This window comes from Pteropus alecto, unplaced genomic scaffold, assembly GCF_000325575.1.
Source record: "Pteropus alecto unplaced genomic scaffold, ASM32557v1 scaffold18, whole genome shotgun sequence".
In the NCBI taxonomy this organism is placed as follows: domain Eukaryota; kingdom Metazoa; phylum Chordata; class Mammalia; order Chiroptera; family Pteropodidae; genus Pteropus; species Pteropus alecto.
In genome coordinates this window covers 190,646-206,873 of record NW_006440649.1, presented here as the reverse complement: position 1 = coordinate 206,873, position 16,228 = coordinate 190,646, and the positions used below count along the sequence as shown (strand labels likewise).

At 30.6% G+C, this 16,228-nt stretch overlaps 1 protein-coding gene across 1 annotated transcript in view; it reads right to left on the bottom strand.

Moving 5' to 3' along the window:
- Positions 1-16,228, bottom strand: part of LOC102897701 (histone demethylase UTY-like) — a 185,373-nt gene that overhangs the window by 88,525 nt on the left and 80,620 nt on the right. The window contains 2 exon segments of the mRNA XM_025050980.1: positions 4,102-4,136; positions 6,582-6,636. Of these exon segments, the coding sequence (XP_024906748.1) occupies positions 4,102-4,136; positions 6,582-6,636 (90 nt within the window).

The following is a 16,228-nucleotide window of genomic DNA, read 5'->3' as shown; positions in this document are numbered from 1 at the left end:
AATGGTTGTGATCACAGGGATGGGGAGCACGGCAGAGGGAATGCAGTTTGCATTAATATGATGGCTAAGTGGAGGGCTTGAGGAGGGAGGGAGCAATTGAGGGATCGTTTTAAAAACTATATAGATGTCTAACCAATGTACTGTATATTTGAAACTAATACAAATAAATTTTTAAAAACTTGTTTCCTTCATTAATTAAATGTTTATTTTTTCCTTTGCTATTACTACAAAACTGCTGTAATCAAACACTCCAACACTGGAATAATGTGTATATGTAGACCAATGAAACAACTGAGAAACTCTCACAAGGTTAAATGAATTTTAACAGGGCAACATACACATTTTTCTAGTAAAATCATGGAATATTTACCAAGATTGATGATGATGGCCCAAAAAAGCAATGTAAAAATTTCCAGTAGATTCAAATAATAAAAGAGTAAAAAACATATTTAAGATGAAATCAATAACAAACATAATCAGAAAATTCTCAGGTCATTGGTACTGATCAGCACATGTTACATAAAACAGAGGCCAAAGAAATGATATTATAGGTGAAATTATAAAATATTCTGAAACAAACACATGATATACCAAACATTATAGAATGCAACAAACTATGCTTACTTTAAAATTATTTGAATCAATCATCTAATTATATATGTTAAAATTGTCAAAGAAACACTAAATAATATTAACACAAAGAAAGTAATAAGAATATAAAGAGTAGAAATTAATAAAATAGAAAGCAACCATTAAATAAGTGTCTTTTAAAAGATTATTATATTTTAAAAACCCTGGAAAGACCAATTAACAAAAAAAAAAAGAGAGAAAGAATAAATAAGTGAAATTAGATTTTGTTACGGCTCATCACGTATCTCTACAAACATTAAATTTATGCCAATAATGTTCAGATGAAATGGAAAAATCTCCCCTTCCCCAAAGAATTGAACCAAAATAATGTTCCACAACGCCCCAAACCCAAAGTGACAAATATTGTATTTAAATGTGTCCACAACTGAAAACCTTTTAATTATGAAAAATCTAGGCTCAACTGTTTAACCAGTAAAAAATTACCAAACATTAAAAAAAGGTAATACTTAACAAACTCTTTCAAAGAACACAAAATAAGGTAACATTTCTGAAGACCTTTGTGAAACAAGTATCATCATAATTCCAAAATCTTCAAAGAATAGTACAAAAAGTAAAAACCAATCTCTTTCATGAAAATGGTATTTGTATTTAATTTATGCCTACTCTCCCATACACTTTAAATCACATCTAGATTATTTATAACACCTATTATGTAAATGTATGTAAATGGCTTATATATTATACTGTATTGTTTAGAGAAAAAGGACAAAAAAAAAGCCTTCATATGTTCAGTACAGACAAAATGATTTTAGGAAAAACTATATAACACATGTAAACAACTATGTAACTCTTTCTAGAATATTTTCAATCTGCAATTGGTTGAATTACCTGGGCTGACTGCATAAACAACAATACATCTCAAGGATCACCAGTCTGGATTGCAATTTTAAAGATCAACGTGAACTTTCAATTCCAGACAAGATGTAGCAAACACACTTTTCTTCATTTCCCTCATTAAATAGAACTAAAGTCATTCAACATTACATATAAAAGAAACATGAGATTCCTCAAGATAAAATGAACCAGTTACTGATCTCTGGACTCAAGGAACAATATAGCAGTATGTTCCACTGGTTTGTTTTGCTGTTTGGGGTTTTTGTTTGTTGTTTTGTTCACTTTTATTTAGTTTTGCCTCGTCTATTCCTTAGTGAGTTCTGGAGATGCCACAATTGGAAATGCCAACAGGTGCAAAGAAATATAAAATCAGCCTCAATAAAAGACTCATCTCTATAGTTAAAAGACCAAGAAAGTCACAGCCAAGGGACACAGAAAACTTTTAGACAGTAAGTTCTCTACTCCAGCAAATAACATCTGCCTCCACTTTCACATTCCTCATACACATACAATAAAACAGAATTCAATTATATATACAGATAGTGCCACCGCCCATTTCACAGTTTTCATGTACTATAGTTTTATAAACTATAACCACTTTAAAAAACCGTCTGGTCCACACTTGTGTCTTTCTGTGAATTAGTAATTATTTTTAAATAAGTAGTTTAAAAAAATCAGTGTAATTCATGAGAATATAATAAGCATAAAATCCTATGTTTATTCAAAAAGCTTCAGAAACTACCTCAAGTAATTAACTATTTTTGAAAATTAAATAACAATCCTAGCAAATTTCAGAAACTAATTATCAAGTGTTTGGATGATGATACTTTAAGGATATGAGAAAATCAAGTGTTTATAAATAAGAACTTTCATTTACTGGTTAAACTTAGAAAAAAAAAGACCTGCATATATATCCATAAAAAACTATTTCGTTGTTCCTCAAATTATTTTAACAGACTATAAACAATTACAAGAATTTTTCCAACAGAATTTTCTTGGATTATTAAGAAAAAGATACTCACTGAGATTTAGAATTCTTATAGGTCTCATATGAAATATATGGCCCATTTTTCCTTGTCTGAGAATACTGAGTTCAGAGCTCATGCCCCTTTCTGTTATAACAGCATCAACTACAATTCAATAACAGGCATACTCCAAATGGAAAAATTCAAATGGAAAACTTCTATAGCTTCATTTATTATTCAGGTTTAAAATTCATACTTTCCTTATTTGAGGAATGCAATGCAATTAAGATAGCTTTACTATCCTAATATACAAATGGTCATAATAGATTACACTTAAAACCATTTTCCCAAATCAAAAGATTTTAAAAAAATTTTTCTAAAATAAGGAAAATTAAAGAAAATTAAGAGAAAAAATACAAATTAAGAAATTTTTTAAAAAGACAACTATTGAAAAAACTTTATATATATAAGGTTCAGTTTGAAAGGTCAGAATTTTTATCTGAGAATCATATAAGAAGACTGCAAATTGTCAACAAGCACCTCATAAACTGAAAGAATCTCTCAATGCAGGTTTATCCTACCCTGAAAATGTGTATGGGAAACGGATGTGTGTGTGAATGAGGAAGTGGCATGGGTAGATAGGTTATAAAAATCTGATGCTAATATTTGATGCTAATAAAACTCTGATGCTGATGGCAGCTGGGTTAGGCAACCAGCCATGTAATGATCCCAAACTATCTTACAATACCCGTTTCTAATATAAATAAAGGAAGATGACAGCATCTTTCTTCTTTTGGGTACAATTTTGCATAACATCTATCCCACCCTGTTATTTCACATTTGAACAAAAAACAAAAGGACAGACCTCACAAATTTTCACTATATAAAATGTTTTTTCTCTGAAAATATCGTAATAAATGTAACATCGCATTATCACAACACAATAATAAATGTTCGTTCAGCTACTCACATTAAACCCTACATGATTTTTTTCAGTCTTCTATAAACTTCTTGATTTTCTCCTGCAGGCTCTAACTTCAGTTTTTAATTCAATAAACAAAATCTGCTATTTAAAAATATTCTATAATTAATCTGAAATAGTTTGAAAAACCTACTTTGAAGTAATGCCATTGCTATCAAAGGATGACTACACTGTGTTACAAATAATAAGATGTTTTAAAGATATTTCAATATTAGAGAAAAACAAAAGAAACTATTCTGAAACAGTTCCTTATTATAGACAAATATTTTTAAAAGAAAACTAGATTTTAGTATTGGGATGGTAAAAAACTTAAGTATAGTAATTTCACAGCACACAGATGACTCATGGTTACAAACACAAACTGATCAATAGTTGCTACTTTACAGCAAGCAGTGTTAGGCGATTTATTAAATCACAGGAAGTTACAAAAACTATACTCATATTAAATATGAATCTAGAAACCTTCATTGCTCTTACATAATTTTATCACTAAGCAAAATTTCAAACATATTTAATGAGGATTAAAATATTAAATATATTTAGTAGTAAGTATTTACCCAGAACTCAATTAAATTTACTGACATTTGTCTTATATAATTTCATTTCAAGCATAGATGAGAATTTTGTTGTTAGTTATTGTACTTGTTTTAGGTAAGTTAAAACACTTACCTGGGTTTCATACAAGTGGGCAATATGAAACTGAACTACAAAGGATTATAAAAAAGAATGTTAACAATACCACTAAACTTAATGTGATAAACAAAAATAGAGATAATAAAACATAAAATGTTAAAATTGTACTTATATATTTGATTGAGAAGTACAATATTTTTTATAAAATACACAAATAAATCTAGTAAATATTATGAGCATGCTAAAAATATTAAAATTTATTATTAAATATTTAATCTATTTATTTTTAATTCCAAATAACATTTGTATAACTTTTAAAAAACATTAAAAAGAATAAATAAGTTTCAAATCAGCAATATTAACCTTTTAAATGTATCTATCTTGACATATAATATTCAATATATTCAAAATATCTTGTTACTATTAATAAAGATTTTTTGGAAATACACAGTTTGTTTATTAAAATTACTAGGGTGTCATATGTTCATAAAATTATATAAGTTTCAAGTGTTTTATAACAAATTTTGTATAAACATTTATGAAAAAATTCATGCATCAGGACAATATTAGTGAAAACACAGTGGAATGACTTGATTTTTTGGCTCTTCAGAATAAGAAGACTTTTTTTTAAAGAAGAAGAAATAAGTTAAACCACCTAAAAAGCAAGAATAACCTATGTATTTTATTAACCAATATCATCCAATGTATTTAACGAAAAAATAAAACAACTGACAACTCAAAGACAGAACATTTTTGTTTCTTTTTAGAAACACTTTCTGATGCCTAGTCACGAGAATGGTATGAGGGAGTATACAAAGACCATAAAGATCAACAAAATCGCAATAATTACAACTGAATTCTGGCTTACTTGAAATTTGTCAATGACAAATGTGTTTTTTGTTTCATGTTAAATTCTAACTAGAAAAAATTTTCAAAATTATATGCAAAATATCTATGTATATGGGTTTTTTCCCCAAAAGTCTCACAACAGTCATGAAATTTCTCATATAGGATAAGCACACCAAGATGTCTCTTTTTCTCTCCCTCCCTCCCCACATCTCTCTCATTCTTTCTCCATGAATAGCAAAGATAAAATTAGTACCAGGAAGTATGAAAAAATTATCAATTCTAAAGCTCAGCTCTTAAAGATTCTGATTCGATGAGACTGTGCTATGTAGCTGTCTCAGTTAAGTTCTCCAGCTTTCTAGGAACTTCTCTATTTCTCTATTGGAGAACACAATACTAGGTATTCATAAATTTCTTTCCATATAAAAGAGAAAAATTAGCTCCAAATTTTGTAATTAGCCTTAAAATAAAACAACTTTGATATAAAGTTATTACCTAAATAAGGCTTACATCACAAGTTAAGTAATTACTTATCAAATAAAATTAAAATATCTTCTTTAGAGAGGAGGAAAATACTAACACAGGATAACAAAATAAAACAAATGAGCAAAAACCAACTAATAACAACAAAAAAGCCTCATATATATGAATGACCTCTTCATCTTATAGGTTAAAAGATTTTCTTCCTCATCACTGCATTTCCCATCCTGGTTCCCTACCATATCAAATGCAATTAATAGAAATTTCATTTCTCTTTATTATTGAAGAGAAACTGGATTATTGGTAAAAGAGTGAGTGAGAGAGAAAAGACAAACAAAAAATCCCATTTTCCCTTTATCATACCCAACTAATAAAGAAACAAGGATGAAAAGGTCACAGCTAACTGGCACCCTAATACCACATGAAATTCCTCCAGATTTAGTTTCATGTCTCATGTCTATGGCCTCACAATCTCATAAAATATAATGTCATCTTTTGTAAGGTAAAAATCTATTTCTTTCTAAAATGTACTTTGAAGGAAGAGCATAAATATACAGCTAGTAGAATGCTCACCATGAAAATTTTAATTATAGATGTAAACTGACAATATTGCAATCAAAATGTCTTGAAATATAAAGTCTATTCAGAAACATTTTTGGACAACATAGAATGAAAGTTTCAAAATACAAAAATCTTTTCAAAAGTATTAACTGTACACATACCCATCTTGCTAGTTCCAAATATAATATGTATTTACTTAAAGAAACTATGTGTTTATAATTTACTCATAAGTAAAAGTATATTTTCCACTTTTTCTTTTTAATTTTACTTTGAATACTTCTCAATTTAATAGTCATGGTCTACAGAATATGCACATCTTCAAACACATTTAAGAAAAAAAGAAATTTTTCCATTTAAAGAAACAGACACTATAGCTACTTAAAACTACAGTGATATGTAGCAAAAGCAGGCAACCACTACGTGTTGTGTTCTTTGAGAAACCAGACATTTCTATAATAATCAAGTAACCATGCTGAAATCAACTGTCCTAAGAGTCTGAGTCATCTTATGCCTCCTGATGTTGTTCTCAATAACCAAGAGAGGGTATTCGTGGTCATGATTTAAAATGCCTTACAGATAGCCTATTCCTCAAAAATACGAAAGAAAATATTGTACTTAGAAACACTTACTTTCAAAACTGGACAGAGTACAGGGATTACAGTCAATCAAAGCTAACTGAAAATGCTGTAAGAGAAAAGTAAAAATATTAACACACTAAATTTAGAGTTGCATAAAATCCACTTTTGTATTTTAGGCTTTTAAGGTCTAAAATATAATAATGAAATCATGTTATTCAATGAAAATACAGTAGCCAACCAAATAAAATCATTCAAAATCCAGTGTAGAAATTTAAGTGTGATTAAGTTGTTTCCATGAAATAGTTAAGGACAAAGGATGCAGGGAAAAATTAACTTTACTTATCCTGTCTATTTTTATTAGGTGAAAAAACTTCAAATATTTCAGAACTTAACAAAAACTTATGTTTATAAAGGCTTAAATGAGATATGTTCAATTAATTATTCAGAAGTTCTCCCTTATCCACAGTTGTGTTTTCTGCAGTTATATACAAAAACATAAAATGGGAAATTCCACAAATAAACAATTCATAAATTTTAAGCAGCATGCAGTTCTGACGAAGTGTGTTTAAATCTGGCACCATCCTGGTCCATCCTGCTAGGAACATTAATCATCCCTTTGATCCAGTGTCTCAATAGGCTCCTTGCCATTAGTAGTCAACTAAGTTATTAGATCACCTGTCATGGTACCACAGTGCTTGTGTCCCAGTTACTCTTATTTTACTCAATAATAACTCTAAAGCGCAGGAGTAGTGATGCTGGCAATTCAAATATGCCAAGTATAAAGCTCTTACTTTAAATGAAATGGTGAATGTTCTTGACTTAAAAAAAAAAAATGTATGCTGAGGTTGCTAAGATACACAGTAAAGATGAAATTATGCAGAAAGAATAAGAAATTCATGCAAATTTTGCTATCGCATCTCCAAATGCAAAAGTAATGGCCACAGCACATATATGCTTAGTGAAGATGGAAAAGGCATTCAATTTGTGGGTGAAGACATGAACAGAAAACATGCTCCAACAGAAGGCAACATTTTGTACCAAAAAGTACTGATCCCATACAATGACTTCAGGAAGAGATTCTCTGAAACAAGTGACATCAAGCCATTTACTGCAAGGGATGGTTACACAGATCCAGGGGCAGGTTTAGACTGAAAAACAAGAGGTTGCTTCTGCCAATGGAGAAGGTATTGCCACATTTCTAGCAGAACTGAAGAAGATAATTAAGGAGGAAGATACCATCTGAAGGAGAGGTCTCCAACCCCCAGTTCGATAGCCTGTTAGGAAGTGGGCCGCAGAGCAGGAGGCAAGCAAGCTAAGCTTCATTTGTATTTACAGTCACTCTCTAGCACTAGCATCACTGCCTCAGCTGCACCTCAGATCATCAGGCATTAGATTCTCATAGGAGCACCAGTCACTAGTGCCAAAAAGGTTGGAGACAGCTACTCTGAAGCAAGCCCTCAACTGCAATGAAAAGAACTCTTTGGTAAGAAGATGCTCAATAGAACCTATGGTCATAACAGTGCAAAGGAGGCACTAACATAAAACATGGAAAGACACATTAACTCTGCTACTATGTGATAACGAGGACATAGAATTAAACTGAAGCACAGAGAATGAAGATTCCATGAAATCTTTCCGAAAAACAAAACCCAACATAATCTCAGAAACCATAAGTGACAACCATTTTTTCTCTATGCAATTGATTTCTTCAATGCTGCTTCTTCTTCGAAGGACTGGAATTTAAATTACTATTAACAGATAATGCCATCTGAATCTGGATGACATGAAAATGAACATGTTGAGGTTGTGTAGTTAAAAATCTGTATAAAACTTTTTCATCCCTTCACATATACGTATTCTCAAATGCTGATCAAAAATACAGTTGACCCTTGAACAATGAAGATCTGAACTTTGTGGGTCCACTAAAACTCATATTTTGAAAACTCCATGCATACGTGGAACAGAAAAATCAAAACTACATTGTTCAAAACTAAATTGTATTTTGAGACATTTTAAAACTGTAACCCTACATATATATCAAACAACCCATGTTCTAAATCATCTATATAACATGGCTGTCTTCTAAAAAATATATAAATTATGTATAAAATATGTAGAATCATTCATGAAATATTAAAACACATATTAGCTCTACTTCTAAATCAAATGAGTCTACACAGAATGTAAATATAACTATGTATATAGACAGATACATGTGCAAAATATATATTCACATATATCTAAAATATAAAGTAATGAAATAAAATTATTGTTACTAATATTCAGTGATATAATATATAACATAATATAATATATAACAATATAATATAAAGTAATGCATATTTTACATTATAAATATGTAATGTAATAAATAATATATAAGATTTATTTTATATATAACGCACATAACTCATTCATGTATTATCTGTCTATAGGCAAAGTCATTACTAAAAAACACAAATAACATTAAAAGATGAAAACACTAATAATTATTGAAAGCAATGAGTAACATCTGACTTCATCAAACATAAACATCAGTTATATTAACAAATAGAAGACAAAAGGCACTTGAATTTTTTAAGTAAAACAGAAAATGAAAAAGCCCCTTTCAACCATTTCCATTAACCATTCACATAAATGTGCATTCTATTTCCAGAGTCTCCTTTAATTTTTCAACGATCAATCAACTATGGTCACATTATTCAAATGTAATATTTAGTTCATTTTTGAATAATTTGTCCTTTGACAAATTACATTTGTCAAAGGACAAATTATTCAAAAATGAACTAAAAAAATGTCATCTTCATCTACAAAGCATATATAAAATTTTGGTAGACATATTGATATTTAATGTTAACATTGCCAAGCTGTTCATAATATAGTCCAATACTATCTTTTTAGTTAAAGAAAATCTTCTGGTTTTAAGAACTATGTTTTTATGTAGAACTAATGTGGAATCATTGACTATATACCCATGATTAATCAGCTACCCTCAATTAACAAAACTAATGTGTGCTACCTGATATTATAACAGAAGCATGGTTACAAAAAGTATTATTAGTTGGTAGAAACACTACAGGTGTTACAAACAAGCCTCTTAAGCCTCTACATGATCCGCAGGCCAACCATGTCAACAAAATGGTGCTTGGAAAACCAGATATCCACTTAAAAATGAATAAAGTTGAACCCCTACTTTACATGATATCCAAACATTAATCTAAAAATGGATTAGGGATGTTAACATAAGAACTAAAACTAGAAAATTCTTAGAAGACAGAGGGAAAAAGACAACATTGGATTTGGCAGTGATTTCTCAAATATGATATCAGAGGTGAAAACAACAAAAGAAAAAATAAAACGAGATCTAAAAATTAAAAAATTTTGTGCAAAGGAAAGACAGTAAAAAAAATCCACAGAGTGGGAGAAAATATTTGCAAATCAAAGATCTGATGATTTACTACTATCTAGAGTATATAAAGAACTCCTACTGCTCAACAAGGAAATGAAGCACCCTATTCAAAAGCAGGCGAAGGATTTGTGTAGATAGTTCTCCAAAGAAAGTAAACTAATGGCCAATAAGCACATATAAAGGTACTCAAAACGAATCATTTGAAAATGCAAATTTAAGATCCCATTATAATATCAATATATTCCAATTAGGATGGCCTGGTTAGTACTTGAATGGGAGACCATGTAGGAAGACTGGGTGCTGTAGGCATAAAAAAAAAAAAAAGAAGTGTTGGAAAATATGTGAAGATTCTGGAAACCCTGTGCATTGTTTGTGAGAATGTAAAATGTGCATACACTGTGAAAAACTTCAGCTATCCTCACAAAGTTGAAATCATCAGTTTTTTTCCTTTTCTTGGGTTTTTGTCTTTGTTTTTTCTAGTTGTGGCTTTTCCCCTTCTTTAAAAAGCTTTCCTTTAGACCTTAAAAAAATAAACAGATGATAGACAAACACATGGATAGAAGGATGGATGGATGGATGGATGGATGGATGGATGGATGGATGGACGGACGAGATGGGCGGATGGATGGATCAATCATGCAATTTAGCGATTACAGTCCTAGGTAAATTTTAAAAAAACTGGAAGGGAGTAAGATACTTGTAAATAAATGTTCATAGCAGCTTTATTCATAACCACCAACAATTAAAAAACCCAAATGTCCATGAAGAGATGAATAGATAAACTGCATTATACACATATAAAGGAATATTATGCAGCCGTAAAAGGAAATCAAATTCTGGTATGTGCTACGAATGTAGATGAACCATAAAAATATTATGCTAATTGAAAAAAGCAGACATATAAGGAAAAATATGATTTCACTTATAGTCAAAATCATAAAAACTAATTAGAAGAGAGGGTACCTGGGGGTGGAGGAAACAGAAATGGAAAGTTGTTAAATCAGTGTACAGCTTTTATATGAGATGATGAGAATTTGGGGGATGGACAGTGCTGATATGGTTTTACAACATAATTATGAATATACTTAATGTCACTGAATGATATGGACATTTAAAAGGTTAAAATAATATTGTTAGGTAGTTTTTACATATTTTTACATTAAAACAATAAAAATAATACAGTATTTGAGAAAAAATTTAGGCTCACCTATAGGTGATACATTTTAAAAACATAAAGCTTAAAATAATTTTCGAAATGGATAAACTACTAACATAAATTTGGTCATTCCAATGCAAATACTTTTTTCAGATACTAAATACTGACTGGAAGCCAATAATGTATGATGGAAACATTAAGGAAATAATGCTCAAAAAAATCTTGGTTGTGTTATTATATTATAGTTATAAATAATACCATGAAAGAAACTGTTTCATTGGTGTATGTGAATTCTGTGCACTATTTCTTGAAACTGCATACAATTTCACTAAAAAATAAAAGTTAATAATAAACCAAAACTGGGAAAAACTTATTCACTCAGAAAATATCCAACATCTGGACACTGTGAATACTACTTTTATTTTCCTGTTAATGAGTATGGCAAAATGACTTTAAAACAAGTGTGCTGTTAAAAGAAAATTATATTAAGTGCTTTCTTCTATATAGCAGCCAACAGTTAATACTTTATACTAGACCATATTTTTAAGTCTAATTTATCTTGAAAGCCCCTTATTACAATCTATTGTGAGACAATAGACCCATCCTGAGTAAGTTATCAAAGAAAATAAACTGAGCTCAAAATAAATGACAGTATTTCAATGACAATATTTCAGTAATATTATTGTAGTAAAACCCGCAAAAGCTAAGAGCTGTGTATAATTCAAATTACTCAGTCTACATTTAATCTGTCAGTATTCAAGATAGTACAGTGAAACCTGTCTGGAACAGTAAAAAAACTTTGAAAGTATTAGGAAAACTACTAGTTTACTGTTCCAAACCCAAGACAACATAAAATGTCAAATATTTTCAAAGAGCAAAAATCTTGCATCTTGACATCAAAGCTTGACAACAAAAGCAAAGACAACAAATACAAATATAAACAAGTAGAAATATATCAAACTAAAAAAGCTTCTGCACAGAGCAAAGGAAACATCAACAAAATAAAAAAGCATCATGCCAAATGAGAGGAAAAAAATTACAAATCATATCTCATAAGGGTTAACAGTCAATACATAAAAAGCTCATCACTTCAGTGGCAAAAAAAAAGCTGATTTTAAAAAAGAAGGTCTGGATAGACTTTTTTTTTAAAGAGGACATACAGATGACTAACAGGTAAAAATTAGAGGTATTGAACATGAACGATCAGGGAAACACAAATCAAAAGCACAATGGGTATCAACTCATACCTGTTAAAATGGCTATTACTAAAAAGACAAGAAAAAAACAGCAAGTATTACTGAGGATGAAGGGAAAGGGAATCTTTGTGCACTGTTGGTAAAAATGTAAACTGGTGCAGACACTATGAAAACATTCTAGAGGTTCCTCAAAAATTAAAAATTCAACTATTATATAATCCAGCAATTCCACTACTAGGTATTTATTCAAAGAAAATAAATACAATTAACTCAAAAAGCAAAAATGTACCCCCGTGATAATAGCAGCAATATTTACATAAGACATATCTGGAAGCAACCTAAGTGTCCACTGATGAACAAATGCCTAAAGGAAACATGAAATATATGTAATATAATATTATGAAACATTAATCCATAAAAAGAAAATTTTACCAATTACAACATAAAGATAAACCTTGAGGACATTAAGCTACTTGAAATTAGTTATAAGGGAGACAAAAACCTCATGATCAATCTCACTTACATATGGAATTTATGGAATATAAATTTTTTAAAAATTTAAATGCAGACTTTTTTTTAAAGACAGTAAGCTCATAGGTATAGAGGAACAGATGGGGGGCAGATATGGCAAGATAGGTGAAGGTAGTCAAAAGGTATAAACTTCCAGTTTGATATAAATCTTTAGACTATAATATAGAGCATGATGACTATAGTTAGTAGTATTATATATGAAAGTTGCTAAGAGTAGATCTTTAAAGTTCTCATTACAAGAAAAAAGTATGATGATAGATAATAACCACACTTAGATGATAAACATTTTGCAACATACATGAATACAGATTCATTGTTGTAGACCTGAAACTAATATATGAAAACTATATCTCATTAAAAAACTAATAATTAGGGAGGAATGTGAAGAATTTGGTTTGTTTCAGAATATTTTACATGGTGAATAGGCACTGAAAAATGAATGAAATAGAGAGCTCAAAAGGCAAGTATGCATTTATTTCTATTGTACAGGGTGTGTTCTCTTATAGCAATCCAAAACAGCAAAGCAAGAATATAAGATGGACCCTACTAAAAGTTGTCCAGAATACCTACGATATGTTCCATCACCAAAGAAGTAAAGTCAAATGAACACATGGTAAGTCATAGCAACTAATTTCAGAGTTTAATTTCTAAGACCACATACTTTACACTGGGACAGCTATTTGTTAGGCTTGCCTAGCTTCTGATTCTAACTCTGCCATCCATATATGATAAGTTCACTGTTAAACTATGAGAAGGATTATTTCCTTTCCTTTTTTGCACCAATATATATTGTCATTTTAAGTATGCAAAAAGAGATTCAAAAGGAAAAAAATCCCAATATACTTTAAAACCATAAACAAGAGTTTATACAAAAACTAATTATGGAAAAACTAAGAAAAAATCACACACAAAAAACCAGTCACACTATAAAAACTAAAATTCACTACCAGAAAAAAAGGTAAACATGACACTAAAGATTATGAGACTGAAATTAAATATCTCATTTTCAGTATATAATCCTCATTTTCAGTATATAATCCTCATTATAGGGTCATCCCAAAACCTCAAGTTAATTGACTAAACTACAGAAGAGAATCAGGTTTCTCATGTTTCACATATTTAAAGGATTATTGTATTACTACAAAAGGAAACTGAATTATCTCTAACAAGATATTCACATTGCACTCCCATCCAAATACTCCTGTCATAAAGTATATTCCAGCTGCTATTATTCCACCCATTATTTAAAAGTGAAAAGTTCTGATATCCTTTCACCCAAAGTATCCTAAAGAATGTATTTCTTCCACTTCCTCATTTCCTCTTCCCTGCCTAGAAAATGTCAATTAAAATATTTTTAAAACAGAAAATCAATTATTTGGGGGCAAAGTATATGTTAAGCTAAAAGAAACACATATTCATTATTTGCCCCAATATATTCTAGTGATGTGGAGTCTTCTTATAACAAATTGACTTCAGGTTATTAAGACTAGAAAAGCAAACATTGCAAGAACATTACTAAAAGACAGCATCGATATGTTTACTTGGAAATACAAAGAAGGGATATGAATGCCACATGACAATTATACTATAAAATGAAGTATTCAAGGACTACTAGAAAACCAACAAATAAAACAAGCAGCATTTTGTCACTACAGTCTGATAAACACATACTAATTAAGTAACAATCATTAATATATATAAAATTGACACAACAGTGATATAAAAAATTATTTTCAGCTTAACTGTTAACAACGGGTACTATAAATGAATCCATAATGAATTACACTGCCATAAGGGTTTCCAACTTGAATTTCTACTAAAATTATGCTCTGAATGGACAATGACAGGAAACCATCCTGGGATAGTTATGGACATTAAAAAATATCCTCCAGAATGTAAATTAAAGCATGCATAATTCATCAAGATATCCTTCACACAAATTCTAAATAATACCACAAATAATAATAATAATCAACTTCAAAATAAACAATATACTTACTGATGCACTAAAAATCGTAAACTGCATGATAAATAAGTTAAAATTTAGATTATCATCTTTATTATAAATCACTAAGAGAATCATAAAACTGCTACTATGATGAAGAGGAAGGGTAATATTTTAGATATAAAATGAACTCACTGTTATTGCAAGGTAAAGAATTTTGTACTGACTATTTCAGTTATGGAACAGAATGAGAGACTAGCTTTTTTAAGTTTATTGGGGTAACAGTGGTTAATACATTTATATAATTTTCGGGTGTACATTATAATTTGAAATCTATGTGTTCTATTGTGTGATTGCCACTCAGAATTCAGTTTCCTTCACCTACTATATCTTTGATTCTCTTTGCTCATTTCACCCTCCCCCAAGCTCCTCAGACTTCCTTTTTGTCTACCATATTTTGAAGTTAATAATTTTTCACTTCCAAAAATGATAACATAGAATGCAGGACATTTTTCAACGGTGAAGACAATTAGGAAGCCCTCCCACCGCCAAAAAAAGTTATATACTTTGTTAAAACATAAGAACAACTAAAAATAAGATGGGCATACTTTAAAACTAGAAAATGCTTTTGCATTTAACTTGATTTTAATTAAAGAATATAATTACGTGACTTAGGATAAATTCTTGAAAACTGAAATGAAACAACATCTGAAGAGCATTTTCCCAATCCTTTACTACTTTGCTTCTAGCAACTGTCGTTGAGTTGGGCTCAAAAAAAGTGTTGTAAGACTTTCTCTTAGTCTGATGTTCTCCTGTTGACCTTTTACTTGGCGCAGTGGGAAGGATTCCAAAAAAACCCACCCAAGACCACTTTTCGGACCGGGACCCTTCTTAGGTAACAGCAGGGAGGGGCCCGGAGTACCCTTCCAGTTCATCTCTTTGCATATGGTGAACCTGAGTGAGTTTTTCTTGGGATTCTGGACCTCCCCTTTTTTAAGAAAGAAGGCCCTGACTTTATTTGAGCTGTTATTAGGGAAGAAAACAACAACAACAAGATACTAAAAGACAAGGCTTCAGGTAACTCAGGGGCAGAAGTAAAAAGAAGTAGGTGGCTGATTTCTATTTGGGGTGAACTTTTCAACTGGACTGACTTACTGAGAGTCCGAACAAAACCTTTTTTGCTGGATAAATAAAAGTGTAAACACTTTCGGCTCCGAAGATAACAGGCATTTACTCTCTCCCACTCAATTTTTGGGTATTCTTAGGTGACCAAGAATCCATGCGGAGGTGTCTGAGGGTACCCCTCAAAACGAGCAGGGCCCCATAGGGAATTCCAACACAACTGTAATTAAATAATTGACTGGTCCGGGGACGCACACACAAAAACTGGGTACCTAGCGCTCCGAGTCCTCACAGTCGGAGTAGACGGCTGGGGAGAAAAACCGAGACAGTAAGAAGGTT